This window comes from Crinia signifera, chromosome 5 (assembly GCF_055691185.1).
Source record: "Crinia signifera chromosome 5, ASM5569118v1, whole genome shotgun sequence".
NCBI lineage: Eukaryota > Metazoa > Chordata > Amphibia > Anura > Myobatrachidae > Crinia > Crinia signifera.
Window position 1 is genome coordinate 268,150,382 of NC_139221.1, and position 19,518 is coordinate 268,169,899.

Here is a 19,518-nt window from a genome sequence, read left to right on the forward strand (position 1 = left end):
AAATAAGTCTATTGCCTGCAGATTCTATTCTATATATCAGGGCTGGGCAACACCGGCCCTCCAGATGTTAATGAACTACACATCCCAGGATGCTTTGCATTAGTTTTGCTATGTGGCCATGCTGAAACTGATGCAAGGCATGCTGGGATGTGTAGTTCACTAACATCTGGAGGGCCGGTGTTGCCCAGCCCTGCTATATATGGTCACAGAACTCTAACTCAACTTCAAATCATTTATACTTCAGAGTACAAGTTACACACCAATAAACAAGGGACAATAAATACTTGATGCATGCTTGCTGAGATGTAATGAATAGAAGTACTGAAGAGTAAATAAATGCATATTTACTTTGGGTAACAGATCTTGGATAGAACAATGAAGAACGTTTCCATTTCCATGCTCACTTTCTATTCCCTCTAGGCGCTAGACATTATTCTATACTTTTAGTGCCACTGGCTGATAACTGGGAAGGCGAGCATGTATTGTTACTACTAAGGAACAGAATAGGTTCTAAGTAGGGGTTTGCACCGGCCACTTTATTTGTTTCATGTTTTGGGTCTGTATCTCCGGCCGTGTTTCAGATCTGGATTTAAAAAAATAAAACATCAAAACGACTAAAATCGCAGAATTTGGAGGGTTTTTATGCTTCTGCACTATTATTAACCTCAATAACATTCGTTTCCACTCGTATCCAGTCTATTCTGAACACCTCACAATATTGTTTTTAGGACAAAAGGTTGCACCGAGGTAGATGGAGGATTATGCACAGTGACACAAATGGTTGACACAAACACGTGGCCTTCTAGGAGTGTCACTGCAGCAGCAGACAGGATGGCAGTTTTAAAACAAAGGCTCCAAAGAGAACATAATGCAAAAAAAAGAGGTGCAAGATGGAAATGTCCTTGGGCCCTCCCACCCACCCGTATGTTGCGTAAATAGGACATGCACACTTTAACAAACCAATCATTTCATTGACAGGGTCTGCCACATGACTGTGGCTTAAAGGATTGGTTTGTTTGGGCCCCTACAAAAAAAATAAGTAATTCCTCAATGACAGTACCAATGGACTTTAACGACAGTACCACTGGATTGAATTTATGCAAAAGTATCACTGGACTGGAATCCTACAGCTGTATCACTGGACTGGAATCCTACAGCAGTATCGCTGGACTGGAATTCTACAGCAGTATCACTGGACTGAAATTCTACAGCAGTATCGCTGGAATGGACCTATACAGCAGCACCAGTGGACATATGGCAACACAGGACACCAGCACTAGGCAACACAGGACACCAGCACTAGGCAACACAGGACACCAGCACTAGGCAACACAGGACACCAGCATTAGGCAACACAGGACACCAGCACTAGGCAACACAGGACACCAGCACTGCGCAACACAGGACACCAGCACTAGGCAACACAGGACACCAGCACTAGGCAACACAGGACACCAGCACTAGGCAACACAGGACACCAGCACAAGGCAGCACAGGACACCAGCACTAGGCAGCACAGGACTGGACTTATACACCAAATTGCCACCCCCACAGTACCAGTCCAATGCTGGAGTGAAAGATGGCGCCAACAGCGTGGGACTTATATCAAGTCCGGATCTCGTGAGATCTGACAGCTGGATGATGACGTTTTGCCTCATTCTGAGACCCCGAGCCTGGCGGTAATACCTTAACAGTGCGTGTGTCTGTACTCGGATTGGGGGTGTCCGGGTGTATTCGCATTTCGGAAGTTTGAACCAGCTCACCCATAAGTCCATCAGTGTAAGGAGGGTTATTACCTTTGATGCATCTAGTTCTAGTTAATATTTGCAATCCCTAGTATCGTATGTAATAGACCCTGGATGGCTTTGTCTATACAAAAGTAGCCCCAGGAATAGAACTATTTATGGCAAGTAACACTTACAATAAATTTAAAGTGTACAGAAAAATAATACGAGTTGAGATTGCCAGTTCTGCAACAAAATAAGTTCTAAGTATAAATATGCTGAAAAAGGGTCACGCTACTGGGAACATAGCGTGCAAATGCCAGTAAAGAAAACAAAACTACCCCTCTCTTACCAAAATCTAGAGCCAGACCTATTGGTCTGCCACCAAAAAGTCATGAGTTTGGAGCTATGGTAAGTACAGCGTATGGATGCATTTATTTGCAGTTAATTAAATCAACCTCCATAGAGAAAAGCAACACTTATAAATAAAAATGCAAATGACTATGTAATATATTCATGTATTTATTTACACAATATTTGGTACAAACTACAACACAGTTTATTATAAAATTTACATACAATAGTTTCAAAAATTGACTGAAAGCTTCTAATACCAGCACAGACTTACTTGCTGCAACTTGGAAGACACAGACCTGTACAATTTTGGACTTCTATCTTAAAAATGTATTCAACATAATGAAGTGTTTTTAATATATATATATATATATATAAATAAATATATATAAATATATATATATAAAAAACAGATAAAGAGAAACCATTTGTAGCTGGCTATCCCTATGAAACAAACAGAATTCATGAATTAGTGATAAAGGAAAGGTTGGCCACATAATACCACTTGAGCAGTGTTCCCTAACCTGGGTCCTTAAGGCACACTTACAGTCCAGGTTTTAGTAATAGTTAAATCAAAATATTTGGTTTACTAATTAAGTCACCTGTGAATATCATTAAAACTTGGACTGTTAAGGGGTGTACACACGCTTCGATTTTGACAGGTTTTCAATTCAATTTTGCTTATAGAAGCAAAATCGAATTGAAATCAAATTGAAATCTAATGGTTTTCAAGACGCTTTCGAATCGATGCGCTCTCCCGTTTTCTCTATATCGAAAATAAAAATAGACTCTGCTGGCAAGGATATATACATAGAAAATGAATGCGCGGGTACACACCTTTAGTTTGCCATGAGGACTGTGTAACCCTTACCCAGAGAGATGGAATTGGGCAGTTGTCATTTGTGAGATCGTGCTGTGCAGATATACGTGGAAATAAAAACAGTGTTTTTGGTAAAACATGGTCATGTCACAAAAAAAGTGTATATAGCATATTACTATAGGGAAAGTGTCATAAGCCTCCTCCCATTTGTGTTATAAGACTTCCAACTATCATAGGGGTTGTTTACAACCTTACTGTTGTTGCCAATTTGATGATCTTATAAATATTTATTCTAAAATAACAAAAGCCAAGAGCCAAATGTAATAGGGTTTAAGAATCAGAAAGTGAGAGATTTTGGGTGAGTTTTCACATTTTTTTAAAGCGGCAATCATTTCCACTAAAAAATAGTTTGACTTTGCCATGTAAAGGATTGCCGCTTTAAAAAAATGGCAAAACCCTCCCCAAATTTCTCACTTTCTGGTTTACACCCCTTCACATTTAGCCCTCAATATTCTCTGTGGAAGCGGATTGATATCAAAGAGCAGAGCTGCGCAAGCGACCGTGGTGATGCCCAATCCCCAATACTTCTAACCGCCAGAAACCCTGTAAGAGTATAGGTAGATCAATGGGGCAGAATAGAGCTGCCCAAATATAGTACCGGATCACTATAACAAGAACCCTTCCCTGGACGGATGCACAGGAGTGTGGGGGTTTTTTTTGCTCTTCTTTCTGGAAATATCCTGTTTCCATCTTAATGTTGAACAAAGCAATTATCCCTGGGAATTGCTCAGTCTGTGGTCTTGTACTTGGACTGTGGAACAAATTGCTAATGTCTAAATGTATAAAGTGACTTTGCAATGTCTGTGCGTGGTCCAAATGCAGGCATCATTGCAATTGTCAATATAAAGAATATTCAGTACAAAAATAGATATGAAAATATGTGCAATAAATTATTCTCTTGATTGTAGAATACAAATAGATTTGTCATATTGTACAAATTACACAAACAATGAAGGATTTGGATCTGTATGTTGCAGACAACAATATAACGGATCATAAAATCTCATGTAAAAGTAGATGTAATTTCTCGGACTCCTTTGGCTGAATCTTGGCCAATTTCTTTTTAATATATTGAATTTCCACTTTCCCTGAAGATTTGGCTAAAGCCAGCCCCATCAGATTATTGTTCTTTTCTGGTTCACCAAAAACCGACATACTCAGCACTCTGCATCAAATGACAAAACACAGAAACCCAGTCTAGATTATATACTGTACAGAAATGTCCCAGTAGAAGACGTCTTTTTTTATTTTACACTGCACAAAATTTTTAGCATTTTACAATACTGAACACCCAAGCGCATTTCTACTTTGACACAAACAGGTCCGCACGTTGATATGTGCAGGGAGGACCCTCTTGTGTACAAGAGTTCTGTGCTGCACACAGAGTTTATTTTGTAATCCGATCCTATTTTGACACCCAGGTCTTTCTGTAACTTGTGGTAATGGTGTATGCTGTAGGATGCAAAGTATCCCCGGCAGATTAGACAATGTCATTTTTTTTATAAATCCTAAAGTGAAGGAAGACTGCCTCTATATTATAATCTGTCCAATTTTATAGTAACTGCTATTAGCACCCCACACTAGCACTAGAAAGTAAGAAACTACAGTATGGGAAGTATTTAAATTGGGATTCCAACTGTAGGAACGTCCCAACAGTCGGAATCCCAGGCCATTTTCGTCTGATCCGACAGTAAGTCAACGGTCTGAATTCAATGTTCTGAGTGTCAGAATGTCCGTGGATCAGCGGAAATGGCTCCGGATTGTCGAACAACGGCCACAATCCGCATCTATTGCTGACAAAACAGATGCGACTTTAAAAGAAGTCTAATTGACCAGGGCCGTCTTAACACTGTTGGGGGCCCCTGGGAAAAATATTAGTGCTCCACCCCCTCCCCCACCGTACCTATGTGCAGCAGCATCAGGGAGCTTGTAGTGCTATTTTACAGGTGGCGGGAAGTGCTACTGATTTTGAAAAGACTGGGAATTCAGTGTCCGGCCAGGCTTTTCAAAATCAGCAGCACTTTCTGCCCTGCCGCCAGGCAAATAGCGATACAAGCTTCCAGCTGCCGCTGACTGGATTGCCGCTGCCCACCGCAGCAGCTCCCTGGGGCAGTGCCGTCTTTCCCATTAGGGTGGGCCCCTAGAACCCTTGGGCCCCTTGGCTACTACCCATTAAACCCAATGGGAAAGACGGCACTGGATCTGACACCCTTCAGCTGTCATTATCGGCAGCATTGACTAGGTGAGTGATGATATTTCTCCTGTCTGGAAATATATGCACAGATCGAATACCCCTATATTCTGAATCTCTAAAAATACAGACAAGGCAATGTGTACTTACTGGTCAGGCATAATGGATTCTCTGGCTACTGGCTTTAAATCATTCTGTGACAAATCCCATATGTAGATAGAAGACGCTGCATCCAAAACAAAGAACACAGTTGGTCTTGTCAACGACCATTGTAGTGCAGTAATGGACTGGCTGTTGGTGCTATCATTCCACTGCATTGCTGGGTACTCCGCACTCATGATGTGCAATCGTAAGCTGCCATCCGAGCACCCTGCCTTTATAAAGTACAACACAAAAAAAAATGACATTCATTTTTTTATCGTAGCTTAATAATTCTGAAGAGGCCAGGAAAAGTAACACCCCATTGGGGAAACATTACTGCTTGTATGTTTATTTATTTTACAATGGTAAGTGTCAAAATACTATAGCAATGGGTGTAAGCAAAATTCATACTCAATAGTATATATCACATACATCAGGGGTACAAGGAAGGGGTGTGGTATGGGACTCCGACAGTCGGGATCCCGACAGTCATTATCCCGACTGTCCGCAGTCAGACAGCATGGCGAGCGCAAAAAAAGCCCCTTGCGGGCTCGCTGCACACACCACACTGCGGGCACGGTGGCTCGCTACGCGAGCCACCTATTCTATTCTCCCTCTATGGGCGTTTTGACAGTCGGGATCCCGCCGTCGGGTAAATGACTGTCGGGATCCCGACTGTTGGGAACCCGTCCGGCACCCCAAGGAAGAGCTGATTTTGGTCCACAAAGAGCACTACTCAAACCAAAAAATGCTAAACAATACTGAATTAAGTTTTTTTTGTATTAAATGCCTATTTTGTTTAATGAAGGGCCCGATTCGGACATGCTCGTTAGGCTGCATATATTTGCTGGCTAGCGAGTAGGTAAACGCCGCCCGCAGAATGCACACCCCCCAGCTGGACGAATCCCCGCACTAGCATGCGAGCAGATGTGTACAATTACATCCACTTTCATGTGGCCACACAGAGCAAAAATCATTTGATGGTCGCACACTTATGATATTTCCTCACTTTGTGTATAAAATTAAGTCTATACTTACTTTTATCCTGTCCAGAGATGGCCGAAATGGGGGCGGGCACTGATGTCATCCACCGGCCCCAAGTAGGGTGCGCCCATAAAACGATGGGTGGTCCCCTGCGTCCACCCCCTGCCCGCCCATCAGTGAGCGAATGTACCAGTGAGTGCGAAACTCGCTGCAAGCATTCGCTCCAGGGGTTTGCACGTGCACACATTCGCTCGTGCGCAAATCCCAACAATTGGCCGGGGTAGTGAATTCGGACCTGACCAATCAGGTCTGAATCGCCCACTAAATCACATCAAACCACAATGAAAGAGAGAGATGGGGTGATGAGAGAAATAGGGTGCAAAGTAAGGAGAGGAACAAGAGGAGATGGAGAGAATAAGGGGAGACAGAGAGAACCAGAGAAAGAATAGGGAGAGATGGGAGGAATAGAGTACAGATGAGAAGATGGTGGAAGAGAGGGGAAAACCCCTGCACAATATTGGTGGAATTTTCTAGTATAAACATAACTGTGAAAACAACAGATAAACATAAGACTAAGGTACAAAAAGCAAAACAGTGGACAGAGCAAAGTGGCTTCAACGGGCAAGGCTTCTGGAGTAGCAAAAAAATATACATTTTTGTTTTAAATCTATTCAACACTATATTACAGCACAATGTAACATACATACAGTATATCAGCACAAACTATTACTTTTTATATAGAAACATCTCAAAATTAAACTATTTGATATAGTTACCAAAAATGCAGGTTCTCCAAATGGTGAAAAATCAATGGCAGTGACCTGTGATGGTCGTAGCTTGCTGTGCATAGATGTGTATTGCATTGGTGGCTCTATTAACCCGTATCGTGTTCCGTGAGTTACTATTCCCTAATGAAAAATGAAAAAAAAAAAAAGAAGAGTAAATCAGATGTAAAATGCAAGTTATACATCTATAAGTATCTGAAAATTGGCCTCATATCCGGAGATTAGCACTGGCACACTTGGGGGAGGTTTCTGAGTAATAGATCAAATGGCAACTGTTGAAGTGCTGAGATATCCCACAATGCTGTAAGCGGAATACAGAGGCTGGATGTGCAACACCCAATGCAAAAAGTTTGAATGTTCAGAATTAATCTTACGTTTACTTTACTAATGAGTTCGAGGTAACAATCCAATCCAAACTAAAGAATCAAAAAAGATGTGTGCTACCCCAAGCATGCACACTAAGTTATAGAGAATCTACCAAACTCTGATAGTTATGCAGACAATAATATCCTAGATTTTAATATGATCTCTGCTCTCGCTTCAAGACCCACATCAATAAATCCAACCAAAGATGATTATGATGTTGAAACAAACCTTAAAAAGGAGGTTTTCTTGCAAAGGCAGATATCAACTGTGAACCTCTGACTAGGGATGCCAATCCCAGATCATTTTTTCAATCCCAGGATTGAAAAATGCTCAATCCTGGGACTCCCGGAAACGACCTCCGACTTGTTGAGCGTGTCGGAGTTCCAAGTTTTTCTAGTCCAATCAGCAGCTACTGTACAAGAATCACTTCTGTCCTTTTTTAGGACATAAGAAGGCATTGGAATGAAAGGAAAGTGGTAGATCAACTCAGCATTTACACGAGATCCCAGCTGGCCTTGTTTTGTGCCAGTAGGACATAAGATGGATCTCCAAATGTCCCCAATGTTTCACGGTCTATTCTTCCTGATACAACTTTCAGATCACAATGCCTGGTCAGACCCAGGATCTTGTTACCGGATCCGGCACATTCACACAATACCCAGGTCGCTTATTATACAAAGGGTTTAACACCCTTCTTATAACCTGGGTCGAATTGCTGGTTTGGTCGTCCTGGTTTATTAGTTGTGGTGCTTTCACATTGCATCTCGACCTGGCAGCAACCCAGCAATTACCCAGAAAGGGTTATGAGAAGTATTGGCCAAAAATAGGCAAGTTTCAAACTCTTCTGGCCATAATTTTTGTGACTAGGGACAGCTCAGGTCTCATTTTGAACACATCAGGTGACTTAAATCTTTGGTTGATTGGGATCCACACAGTGGCTAGTCTGCACAGGAGACATTTTCTTTTTCAATGTGCGCACCCTATATGGGACCCTATTCCCACTGATTGCACTGAGGCCTCCCATTGTGACCTAAACAAAGACTGCTGCAGCTGTACCACTTCTAGAGAAAATTAAATAAAATAAAGTACAATACAAAACCCTAATTAGAGGAACACTGCCGCTTCATAGCATAGAAGCATAGCAACAGTCAGCTCCTTTAGCACCTAAAGTAAGGAGAAATTGATAAAGTTAATGCTCAGATCCACACCTTTAACACAGTCACATGGCATGAATGTCTTCCATATAGGATGAAACACTTATAGCACTGTGAAAGTCAACATGGGTAAAAACAATGGAAATGTATTTGCCATCCCTCTGCATATGTGAAAACCCTATTTCCCATCAGTCACAATCTAAAATTAAGAAAATGTATTTCTGTGCATTTAACTTACAATATCAGTTCCAATGACAAAGTGATTTAAGTCCTGTGGGAGAAATTTAATATTGAAGGTCTGAGGGATTCCAAGACTAAGGATATCTTTGTGAAAAAACCTACAAAACAAAGTTACAGTAAATCTCAGTCCACAAACTTAAATTTCAGAAAAAAACTAATTTTTATCGAAATAGTAGAGAAAATAAGCATAAATGTAGGTGATCGCTGAGTTCACAAGGTTATACCACTTCTTGCCATTATATGAAAGGTTGTATATTATGGGGATGAATGGTGTACCTTAACCCTTTAAGTGCCAAGTGAATTTGTCAAAATAGGTGTGAAAATTGGAAAAAACGTTTTTATTCAGTGTAAGGTTTACCTTAAATAGGAAATATAATCTTCTTTTTTTAAACAACAATTTTTTTTTAATTTATATGACAAATGTGAGCGACATATAATTTGCACACCTCTCACAGATAAGTCACCATTAATTACACCAGCACAGCCAGCATGGAACCAAATGTGGCATACTAGACCATATGCTGAATTGCACACATCTACATGACCATATCTCCCATACCTTTATGTTTTGTCACATAGCCATCCTCAGTGTCCCTAATGGATACATTTACTAAAACTTCTAAAAATGAAAAGAGGTGATGATGCCCATAGCAACCAATCAGATTCTGTCTATCATTTCTCTATTGCATCCAGTAAGACAGAATCTGATTGGTTGCTATGGAAAACATCACATTTTTATTTTTAGAAGCTATAGAAGTTAAGTACACTTACCTGTCACTTAAATGTATGGATGAACTGTGTACCAACTTCACTTTACCCCCTGGGATTAAGCCTGGAAAATATGGAAATATTTAGAAATTATTCTATAAAGTTACTATCAATTTATATCAAAACCTCATTGTAGTGTTTACACAAAACCCTAAATATTATGTCATATTACATCCCGTTAAACAAAAATTTATAAAATATGTATAAGTGGTTATTTATATTTTGGTATAAGTCTTATGTCTGCTTTGATTATGTAAGGAAAATGCATGTACTATACATCAGAAGCACACTTCGTATAACATTTAAATGAACTAAAACAAGCAACAAAAGAAAAAACAAAGTAAGTGTGTAAATAAATAATATGGTTTTGTGGCAGTGATAAATGAAGAGCCACCTGTGATCCCAATATATAATAGTAGCCTACTCTCCCAGAATCCTGCAGGACACATCCGATTTTTTGGGCTGTACTGTACCTTCGGAAGAGAGGTAACCTTTCGAATATCCCACCCACATCCTAGTGGAGTGGGCAGAATGGGGAGACAAACACCTTCAATTCATGATCCAACGGGAGAAAGGTGGGACTAATGATTCTATAGAAATTGCATCATTTTAGCACAGCCCCTATTGAAATCTGCGTGAATTTATTGCAAGAGGATGGGACATAACGGTGCAACTAGTCTTACCCCACCAACACCTCCAGAAGAGGGAAACTCCAAATATTTATGCAATAAATAATTTGTGTTCATAAGGTTTTTCTTTTGTTAGTATTATGAAGGGGGTCATTCAGGTGTGGTTGCATCTGCACTATCATGTGCAATGTACTCCTGCTGCATTACCAAGGAACTACTAGCAACTCCCAGCGCACCTGAATGAGTCTCATTGGCTTTCATTCCTGTAGTGGCAACAACTTAAAAAAAATAATAATCCATACAGCTCCTTTTACACAACTAACAGCTTATACATTGCACATTACCTTGTTGTGATTTACAAATCTCTATTGCACACTGCATTTATTCATATACTTATACATTGTATGCTGCTATGGAATAATATGTGCTTATCTTGAGATCCATTAACATCAGTTAATCTTGCAGACACAATTTACTATCTACAATTGTTTTTTTTTTCTTTATATAATATATACCGCCAGTTAACTTTTTGCACCTCATATGATACTTCCCGTTGTAATCCTTGATTCCCCCCCAGACACCAGTCTATACCTTTGTATATAAAATATACCTATTATATGTTGATTGTTTACATGAGGAGATGTATTACATTTTAATGGAACCAATTTTTATATTTGAAACCAGTCCAATTATTTTAACAAGCGTGCCACAACAAAGAGAGTCTTCATTCCCTTCTCCAAATCCGTTGATAGTTCAACAAAGACTCCAGGAAGCACCACCAACCTAGTTATAACTCAGGGAATTTTGAGCACATATAGATACTTTTCTCAGAGTTGGTTTACCATACACCTTTAGGCCGAGGCCTGTGCAGAACCAAATTTATCCCTCTTGTCCTGTGCCAACAACTTATGCAGTAGGAACTGCAGCATCCAAGAAAAACTCAAATAAAAAAATGTTTTTTTTTCCCATGTTTGTTGTACTTTCTATATGTAATATATATATATATATATCTACGTGTAATATTTACAGATTTAAGCAGTTTTGAACTGTAGAGTCAAATACACAGTAACAGTTGACATTAAACACTTACCCAAGTCACTTTGGGAGCCAGCTAGGTCAGCCTTTCTCAGTTCTACCACTACCTGAAATTCAATTTAAAGACTTTCAATTTAAATGAAAACTAATTTGATTTGAGCACCAGATCTTCCAAAGTCAATAAGAAAATATTGTGCATGTCTGGAAAACAATGACAAAGGGTACCTGGTAACTTTGGCAGTTGTGATAAAGATGTACTATAAAAAAAAGTTCTCATTTAAAAGTACATGGGAACAGATTTAAAGAAACATTGCGAAAACAGAGTGAATATAATACGTAATAAAATGTAATAGATTTTGTAATGGTTGAATCACATTTAGTGGCACTATACAGTGATCCAAACAGTATTCAGGAGTCCCAAAATATATACACAGTGATAAATTTAAATCATTGTCCCTTAGTAAGGATTTTCTCTTAATCAATCAATTACCCAAATAGTTAATAGAGATGTAATTTTGTATGTCCCAAACACAGTGCACAGAACTTGTAATCTAGAACTCATATAAATATACATGTAGATAAGGGACATGTCCTGGGTTAGATGGCAGAGAGGGGGGCATAACTGGAAGCAGAATGAATAAAGAGGGTGCATTACACTGTGGTGCCCAAAGTGGGTAAAATCAGTAAAATATGTTAATTTCAAGACATTTTTCTTAGCTATATTAATAATTATTATTGTTACCAGTTATTTATATATCGCATACATTACACAGCAATTGAAAGAAAATATTTGACCATTCACATCAGTCCCTGCCCCAGTGGAGCTTACAATCTATATTCCCTACCACATGTAGTCTACCAGTACAGTTTTGGATTGTGGGAGGAAACCCACGCAAGCACGGTGAGAATATACAAACTCTGCACAGTTAGGCCCATGGTGGGAGTGCTGTGAGGCAGTAATGCTAACCATTACACCATCCGTACTGCCGAGGTATAGCATTTTTTATAAGATTTACATTCGACCGATTCAATGTAAGTGCTGGTTTTCTGACTGAAAAATCTGCACGGTCGGAAAACAAGTAGATTGGCGAATTACTAGCCGATCCTAGTGTTTTAGTCAAAAACGCACCCATGTAAAGAAAGTCGAATCTGTAAAGCCGGCCACATTAAATAGACATGTCCAGTTTTTTTGGGTAGCCAAAATATCCGGACAAGATTGAATACCCTCCTATATATCCCCATTGCTAATGAATAAACATCCTGTACAATACTTGTATGACAGAACTGCAGTGAGAATCGTGCATACTTCATATGTTATTATTTTGTTCTTTCCAACTTACCCAAAAAATAAGATGGCCACTTTCATCCAGTGATGCCACTTGAAATGACAACCCTGCCATTTCTGCAAAAAGAAAAGACACAGAAATACTATTTATTTAGTGAAAAGAAAACTTTGTATGTTTAAAGATGAATTAGGACAAGACCCATAAAGATGGACAATTACTTTCTTCCCTGACAAGCAGATTTAGTAAAATAACACAATCTGCAGCAGTCCTCCATACAGAAGAGTCAAAAGCTGGGTACACACTGATAAACTGTATGTCATCTGATGCGACGGATTGAACCGTCATATCACTACTGACATATTGCTACTAGTGACATCGTCCGGTGTGATATGCTATACATCAAAGCTAACTATATCATTAGTGACATAATGTAGGCTAATGACGACCAGAATAGTGATCTTTCCATCCTTCATTTACATCGATCAATGGGTACCATGATCCGATGTGCCATCCCATCAGGCCAACATACAGTAGCAACTGGGTGCACAATGCTTCAGAATGTACACAGTCTTATAAGTATTATTTATTTTTTACAGTTTCTTATATAGCGCAGCAGAATCCATTGCATTTTACAATTGTAGACAGTGATAAAACAAACTGGGTAACAACAGACAGACTTGGAGGTAAGAGGGGCCTGCTGCAAGCTTACAATCTATGTTCGAACTCCATGATTTTCTGCCCAGGAAAATGTGGTGTTCTAAAGAAATGATATGGTCAGCATAATAAGAGAACCCCAGAAATACTATGGACCAATACCTATGTTTGCTATATTTTGTTTATAAACATAAAGCCCACCCTAATTCACTTAAGTAACAATTTTAATGTCTCAATATGAGCTGGGCAGAAAACCACAGAGCTGTAAAATACTTGTATGAAATTGCCATTAATGAAAATAGTAGACTGATTGTGTTTGCATGAATAAAATAGACCATGGATTATCAAATTTACTCAAATTACTGAAATAAGATGACATACTGTAAATGCCAAAAGTCATCCATTTTCCAGGTGGTCTGGAATCACTTTCTACAAAAACGAAATGTTTTATAGGATATTTAACCCCTTCCCGACATTTGACGTACATTTACGTCATGGCCGGGATGTACTTCCCGACACATGGCATAAATGTACGTCATGACTTTAAACTGTCACTGCGTCTCGAGACGCAGTGACAGAGGGACGATGTCTGCTGTCCCTGACAGCAGACATGTCCCTGCATGCCCAGGGGGGGCTGCGATGTCGCCCCCCCGTCGGCGATCGCTGTGATTGGCTGTTCAGTGTGAACAGCCATTCACAGCGTTTTCCTGTGTTACCAGCGAATCAGACGCTCGGTAACACAGGTGTCAATCACCGCCGGGCGTCAGGGGGCATGAGGGGGTCATCGGTGACGATGACACCTCACCCCACCCTCACCCCACCTGCCCCCAAGGCTGTGATTGGTCCGTGGGACCCACGGACCAATCACAGCCAAGGCGCGACATTTAAACTAACGGTGACTGCGCTGCAGACGCCATTCCGGTCTGGAATAGCGTGCAGAGCGGTCACCGTGCCTATCTGCCGTGATACTGACCTGATCCTTGCTAATACTTACCTGATCCTTGCAAATACCTTACCTGATTACCTGATCACTGCTTGTAGCGTGCTGGACGCTTCCTGGATCTGACTTCTTAGGACTTCCTGCTGCTGCTGCAGTGTGATAGAGAGAGAGATAGAGAGATAGTGACAGAGAGAGCTATATTTTGTGTCTGCTACCCCCCCTTTTTGGGGGTGCAGGGTTTTTTTATATATAAATAACTGTCAGTGCTGCTGCTGCAGTGTCATAGAGTGATAGATAGTGATAGATAGTGATAGATAGTGATAAATAGTGAGAGATAGAGAGATTTGTGTCTGCTACCCCCCCTTTTTGGGGGTGCAGGTTTTTTTTTTATATATATAACTGTCAGTGCTGCTGCTGCAGTGTCATAGAGTGATAGATAGTGATAGATAGTGAGAGATAGAGAGATAGAGAGAGATAGTGACAGAGAGTGATAAAGAGTGTATATTTTGTGTCTGCTACCCCCCCTTTTTGGGGGTGCAGTTTTTTTTTATACATATAACTGTCAGTGCTGCTGCTGCAGTGTCCTAGAGTGATAGATAGTGATAGATAGTGATAGATAGTGAGAGATAGAGAGAGATAGTGACAGAGAGTGATAGAGAGTGTATATTTTGTGTCTGCTACCCCCCCTTTTGTGCTGATCAGTATATCTGTGCTGATCAGCAACTTTTTGGGGGCGCAGGGTTTTTTTTTTTATATATATACCTGTCAGTTGCTGCCAGTTGCACTGTCAGTTGCACCAAAGGTTGTGCACCTGCTGCCCCTCACTGGTAATCAGTGTTGCATCACTGATCACCTTTTTTTTTTTTGAGGCTGCTGTGGGTCTTTTTTTAATTTTTTTTTTACACACACTGTGATTTTGTGGGTGTCCTGTGGCCACTGTGCGCTGATCAGTGACGTACATCACTGATCAGCTTTTTCGGCACAGGGTTGATCTATTTTTTTTTTTTTTTTTTTATCAAATTCCTGTTGCCTTTGAGCGCTGTTCAGTGACGGACGTTACTGACCAACATCTGTGCTCAATTTTTGGCGCAGGAGCTTTTTTTTTTTTTTTTTTTAACCCCTTCAATTTTTTTTTTTTTAATTGGGTTCAAATTCCTGTATAAAGTATTTTTTTTTTTTTCTGCACTACATACACACTACACACTACATACCCCCCGGGTTGAAATAAAGTTTGTACCCCCCCCTACACTATACACGTGTTGAAACATTTCACTACCAGTAACACAAAAATAAAAATGGCATCCCAAATGTCATCCCAAATGTCATCCCAGTCATCCAGAAGAATGTATTCAGCGGAGGAGGCATATGCCATGCTTGCCTCTGATTCTGACACAGCCAGTGAGGCAAGCGGGGAATTTGAAGGATTCATCTTAAGCTCCTCTTCCTCCTCTAGTGATGAGGGACCCCCTCAAAGACGCCCCCGTAGAGCAGCTGAGACCCCCCCCCAATAATTGATCTCGTATGGACCCCACCACCAGACAATTTTGAGCCCCAGGTTCCTGAGTTTTTGGCCATGCCAGGAATCCAATTTGAGTCCACAGGTCTCAGAGAAATTGACTTTTTCAAATTATTTTTCTCTGATGATTTTATAAATTTAATTGTGGACCAAACTAATTTATATGCCCAGCAGTTTATTGCTCAAAACCCCACGTCATCATTTGCTAGGTGGACCCCTGTAGATGCAGTAGAGATGATGACGTTTTGGGGTCTGGTGTTTCATATGGGCATAGTAAAAAAGCCAGAAATTAGGCAATATTGGAGTACAGATGTTCTGTACAGCACCCCATTTTACCGTATGGCCATGCCCCGGGCTCGATTTGAGACGATCCTTAAATTTTTGCATTACAACGATAATGCACAGTGCCCACCCAGAGATGATCCCACCTTTGACCGGCTATTCAAAGTCAGGCCGGTCATTGATCATTTCAGTGCCAAATTTGAAGAGATGTACATCCCAGATAAATTCATTTGCATAGACGAGTCCCTTATACATTTTAAAGGAAGGGTTAAATTCCGCCAGTACCTTCCCAGTAAGAGGGCAAGGTATGGCATAAAAATGTATAAGCTGTGTGAAAGCACCTCAGGGTACACCCACAGGTTTAGGGTATATGAAGGGAAGGATTCAAGAATTGAACCGCCAGAATGCCCCCCCTCCCTCGTAGGTGTTAGTGGAAAAATTGTCTGGGATTTAGTGCACCCCTTCCTGGATAAAGGTTATCACCTCTATGTGGATAACTTTTACACCAGCATCCCCCTGTTTAAGGCCCTTGGTTCAAGAGGTACAGCAGCTTGCGGTACTGTGCGCAAGAACCAAAGAGGCCTCCCAAAAACGCACATTGCCCAAGTAATGAGAAGGGGTGAAAGCAGGGGAATATGCACCGAAAATATGTTGTTGGTCAAATATAAGGACAAGAGGGATGTCCTTATACTGACAACAATTCACGGAGACAGTACCACCTCCGTCCCTGTACGAGGTACCAGTACCCACACCTCCAAACCTAATTGTATCCTGGATTTCAGATCAGGTACTGAAGCCGTACAGTGCCCTGCGGAAAACAAAAATCTGGTACAAGAAGCTGGCCGTGTATATCATCCAGATGGCACTGTATAACGCTTACGTGCTATTCCGTTCTACCGGCCAGAGGGGGACATTTATGCACTTTCAAGAGGAAGTCATAAAGGGCCTAGTATTTGGGAACCAGCAGGCAGAGGGCCCCAGTACTTCTAGTACTGGCCCCCGTATTGTACCAGGGCAGCATTTTCCTGATGAAATCCCCTCCACTGGAAAAAAGGGCAGGACACAAAAAGGTGCAAAGTTTGCTATAAAAAGGGAATAAGAAAGCAAACTATTTTCCAGTGTGACACTTGCCCCGACAAACCCGGCCTATGTATAAAGGAGTGTTTTAAAATATACCACACATCTATGGATTTTTAGGTTCATCATTTCACCGTGCTTCGGGGGTCTTGCTAATGCCACATAGCACCCACCATTCATTCCACCAGAATCTGAGCCGCAAAATCCAAAAATCACTCCTTCCCTTCTGAGTCCTGCCATGCACCCAACTGGTATTTTTTGGTCACATGTGAGGCATTGCCGTACTCGGGAGAAATTGGGGCACAGATTTTGGGGTGCTTTTTCTCCTTCATACCTTCTGAAAATGAAAAATTTTGAGCCAGAACTGCATTTTTGTGTAAAAAAATGTAATTTTTCATTTTCACTGCCCAGTTGTATCAAAATTGGTGAAACCCCTGGGGGTTTGAAATGTACACTATACCCCTAGATGAATTCCCTGAGGGGTGTAGTTTGCAAAATGGGGTCACTTGTGGGGGGGTTCCACTGTATTGGTGCTTTGGGGGTCTTGCTAATGCGACATAGCACCCACCAACATTCCACCAGAATTTGTGCTGCAAAATCCAAATATCACTCCTTCCCTTCTGAGTCCTGCCACTTTTTGGTCACACATGAGGCATTGCCGTACTCGGGAGAAATTGGGGCACAGATTTTGGGGTGCTTTTTCTCCTTCATACCTTCTGAAAATGAAAAATTTTGAGCCAGAACTGCATTTTTGTGTAAAAAAATGTAATTTTTCATTTTCACTCACCAGTTGTATCAAAATTGGTGAAACCCCTGGGGGTTTGAAATGTACACTATACCCCTAGATGAATTCCCTGAGGGGTGTAGTTTGCAAAATGGGGTCACTTGTGGGGGGGTTCCACTGTATTGGTGCTTGGGGGTCTTGCTAATGCGACATAGCACCCACCAACATTCCACCAGAATTTGTGCTGCAAAATCCAAATATCACTCCTTCCCTTCTGAGTCCTGACACTTTTTGGTCACACATGAGGCATTGCCGTACTCGGGAGAAATTGGGGCACAGATTTTGGGGTGCTTTTTCTCCTTCATACCTTCTGAAAATGAAAAATTTTGAGCCAGAACTGCATTTTTGTGTAAAAAAATGTAATTTTTCATTTTCACTGCCCAGTTGTATCAAAATTGGTGAAACCCCTGGGGGTTTGAAATGTACACTATACCCCTAGATGAATTCCCTGAGGGGTGTAGTTTGCAAAATGGGGTCACTTGTGGGGGGGTTCCACTGTATTGGTGGTTTGGGGGTCTTGCTAATGCGACATAGCACCCACCAACATTCCACCACCAAAAATCACTCCTTCCCTTCTGAGTCCTGCCATGCACCCAACTGGTATTTTTTGGTCACATATGAGGCATTGCCATACTCGGGAGAAATTGGGGCACAGATTTTGGGGTGCTTTTTCTCCTTCATACCTTCTGAAAAAGAGGATTTTGGTACTCACCGATAAATCCATTTCTCTGAATCAGCAGGAGACACTGGAGATTACATCGGGTTTAGAGCTGGGAATGCTGGGAGCTAGGCACTACTAAATTTGTTTCAGGGCAGGCTGGCTCCTCCCCTCTAAGACCCATCATACCCCCAGTTAGGAAATTGTCCTACTCGAGGAGATGGTAACAAAAAACATAATTATACAACTTGAATCATAACAACTTGCATACAACAGTCATATTTAACTTTTATGAACAGACCGGGCCTGAACTGGCCCCACAACCAACAGGATCAAGAGCTGGGAGGGCGTCCAGTGTCTCCTGCTGATTCAGAGAAATGGATTTATCGGTGAGTACCAAAATCCTCTTTTCTTTCTCATGCAGCAGGAGACACTGGAGATTACATTGGGGAGGTACCAAAGACCGTTCCCCGGGCGGGTGAGCTCTGTGGATCCTGCAACACCAACCGACCAAAGTTTGTCGCTGGTGCTGCAAACGTGTCAAATTGGTAAAAGCGAACGAACGTGTTCACTGATGACCATGTGGCTGCCCTACAAAGCTGAGATGCTGAAGCCCCTCGCCTGGCAGCCCATGATGTGCTTACTGACCTGGTTGAATGTGCTGTCAACACTGACGGCGGAGTCTTTCCTGCATGGATGTATGCTTGCCGAATGGTCAGCCGAATCCATCTGGCCAATGTCTGCTTTGACGCTGGCCATCCTCTGCGGAAAGCATCGTATAGGACGAACAAACGATCCGATTTTCGGATCTGTGCGGTTCTTTTGACATAAATCTTCAGAGCTCTAACTACATCCAAGGAGGATTGAGACGTAGGAGCCCCTAGAAAGGAAGGGACTACTATTGGCTGATTTATGTGGTAAGAGGACACTACCTTAGGTAGAAAAGACGGGTGAGTCCTCAGTTCTGCCCTGTCTTCGTGAAATACTAGATACGGCGCTTTGCAGGAAAGTGCACTCAGCTCGGACACGCGTCGTGCTGATGCCAGGGCGAGCAAAAGTACTGTTTTCCA

The 19,518-nt window shown here is 41.4% G+C and overlaps 1 protein-coding gene across 1 annotated transcript in view; it reads right to left on the minus strand.

The window, feature by feature from the left end:
- Window positions 1-2,239: 2,239 nt before the first annotated feature.
- Window positions 2,240-19,518, minus strand: part of DYNC2I1 (dynein 2 intermediate chain 1) — a 62,894-nt gene continuing 45,615 nt past the window's right edge. The window contains exons 17-23 of the mRNA XM_083188993.1: window positions 12,592-12,653; window positions 11,307-11,358; window positions 9,591-9,651; window positions 8,818-8,917; window positions 7,051-7,182; window positions 5,300-5,523; window positions 2,240-4,123 (exon numbers count right to left, since the gene is read on the minus strand). Of these exons, the coding sequence (XP_083045119.1) occupies window positions 3,952-4,123; window positions 5,300-5,523; window positions 7,051-7,182; window positions 8,818-8,917; window positions 9,591-9,651; window positions 11,307-11,358; window positions 12,592-12,653 (803 nt within the window). The 3' untranslated portion in view covers window positions 2,240-3,951. The remainder of the gene's footprint in view (window positions 4,124-5,299; window positions 5,524-7,050; window positions 7,183-8,817; window positions 8,918-9,590; window positions 9,652-11,306; window positions 11,359-12,591; window positions 12,654-19,518) is intronic.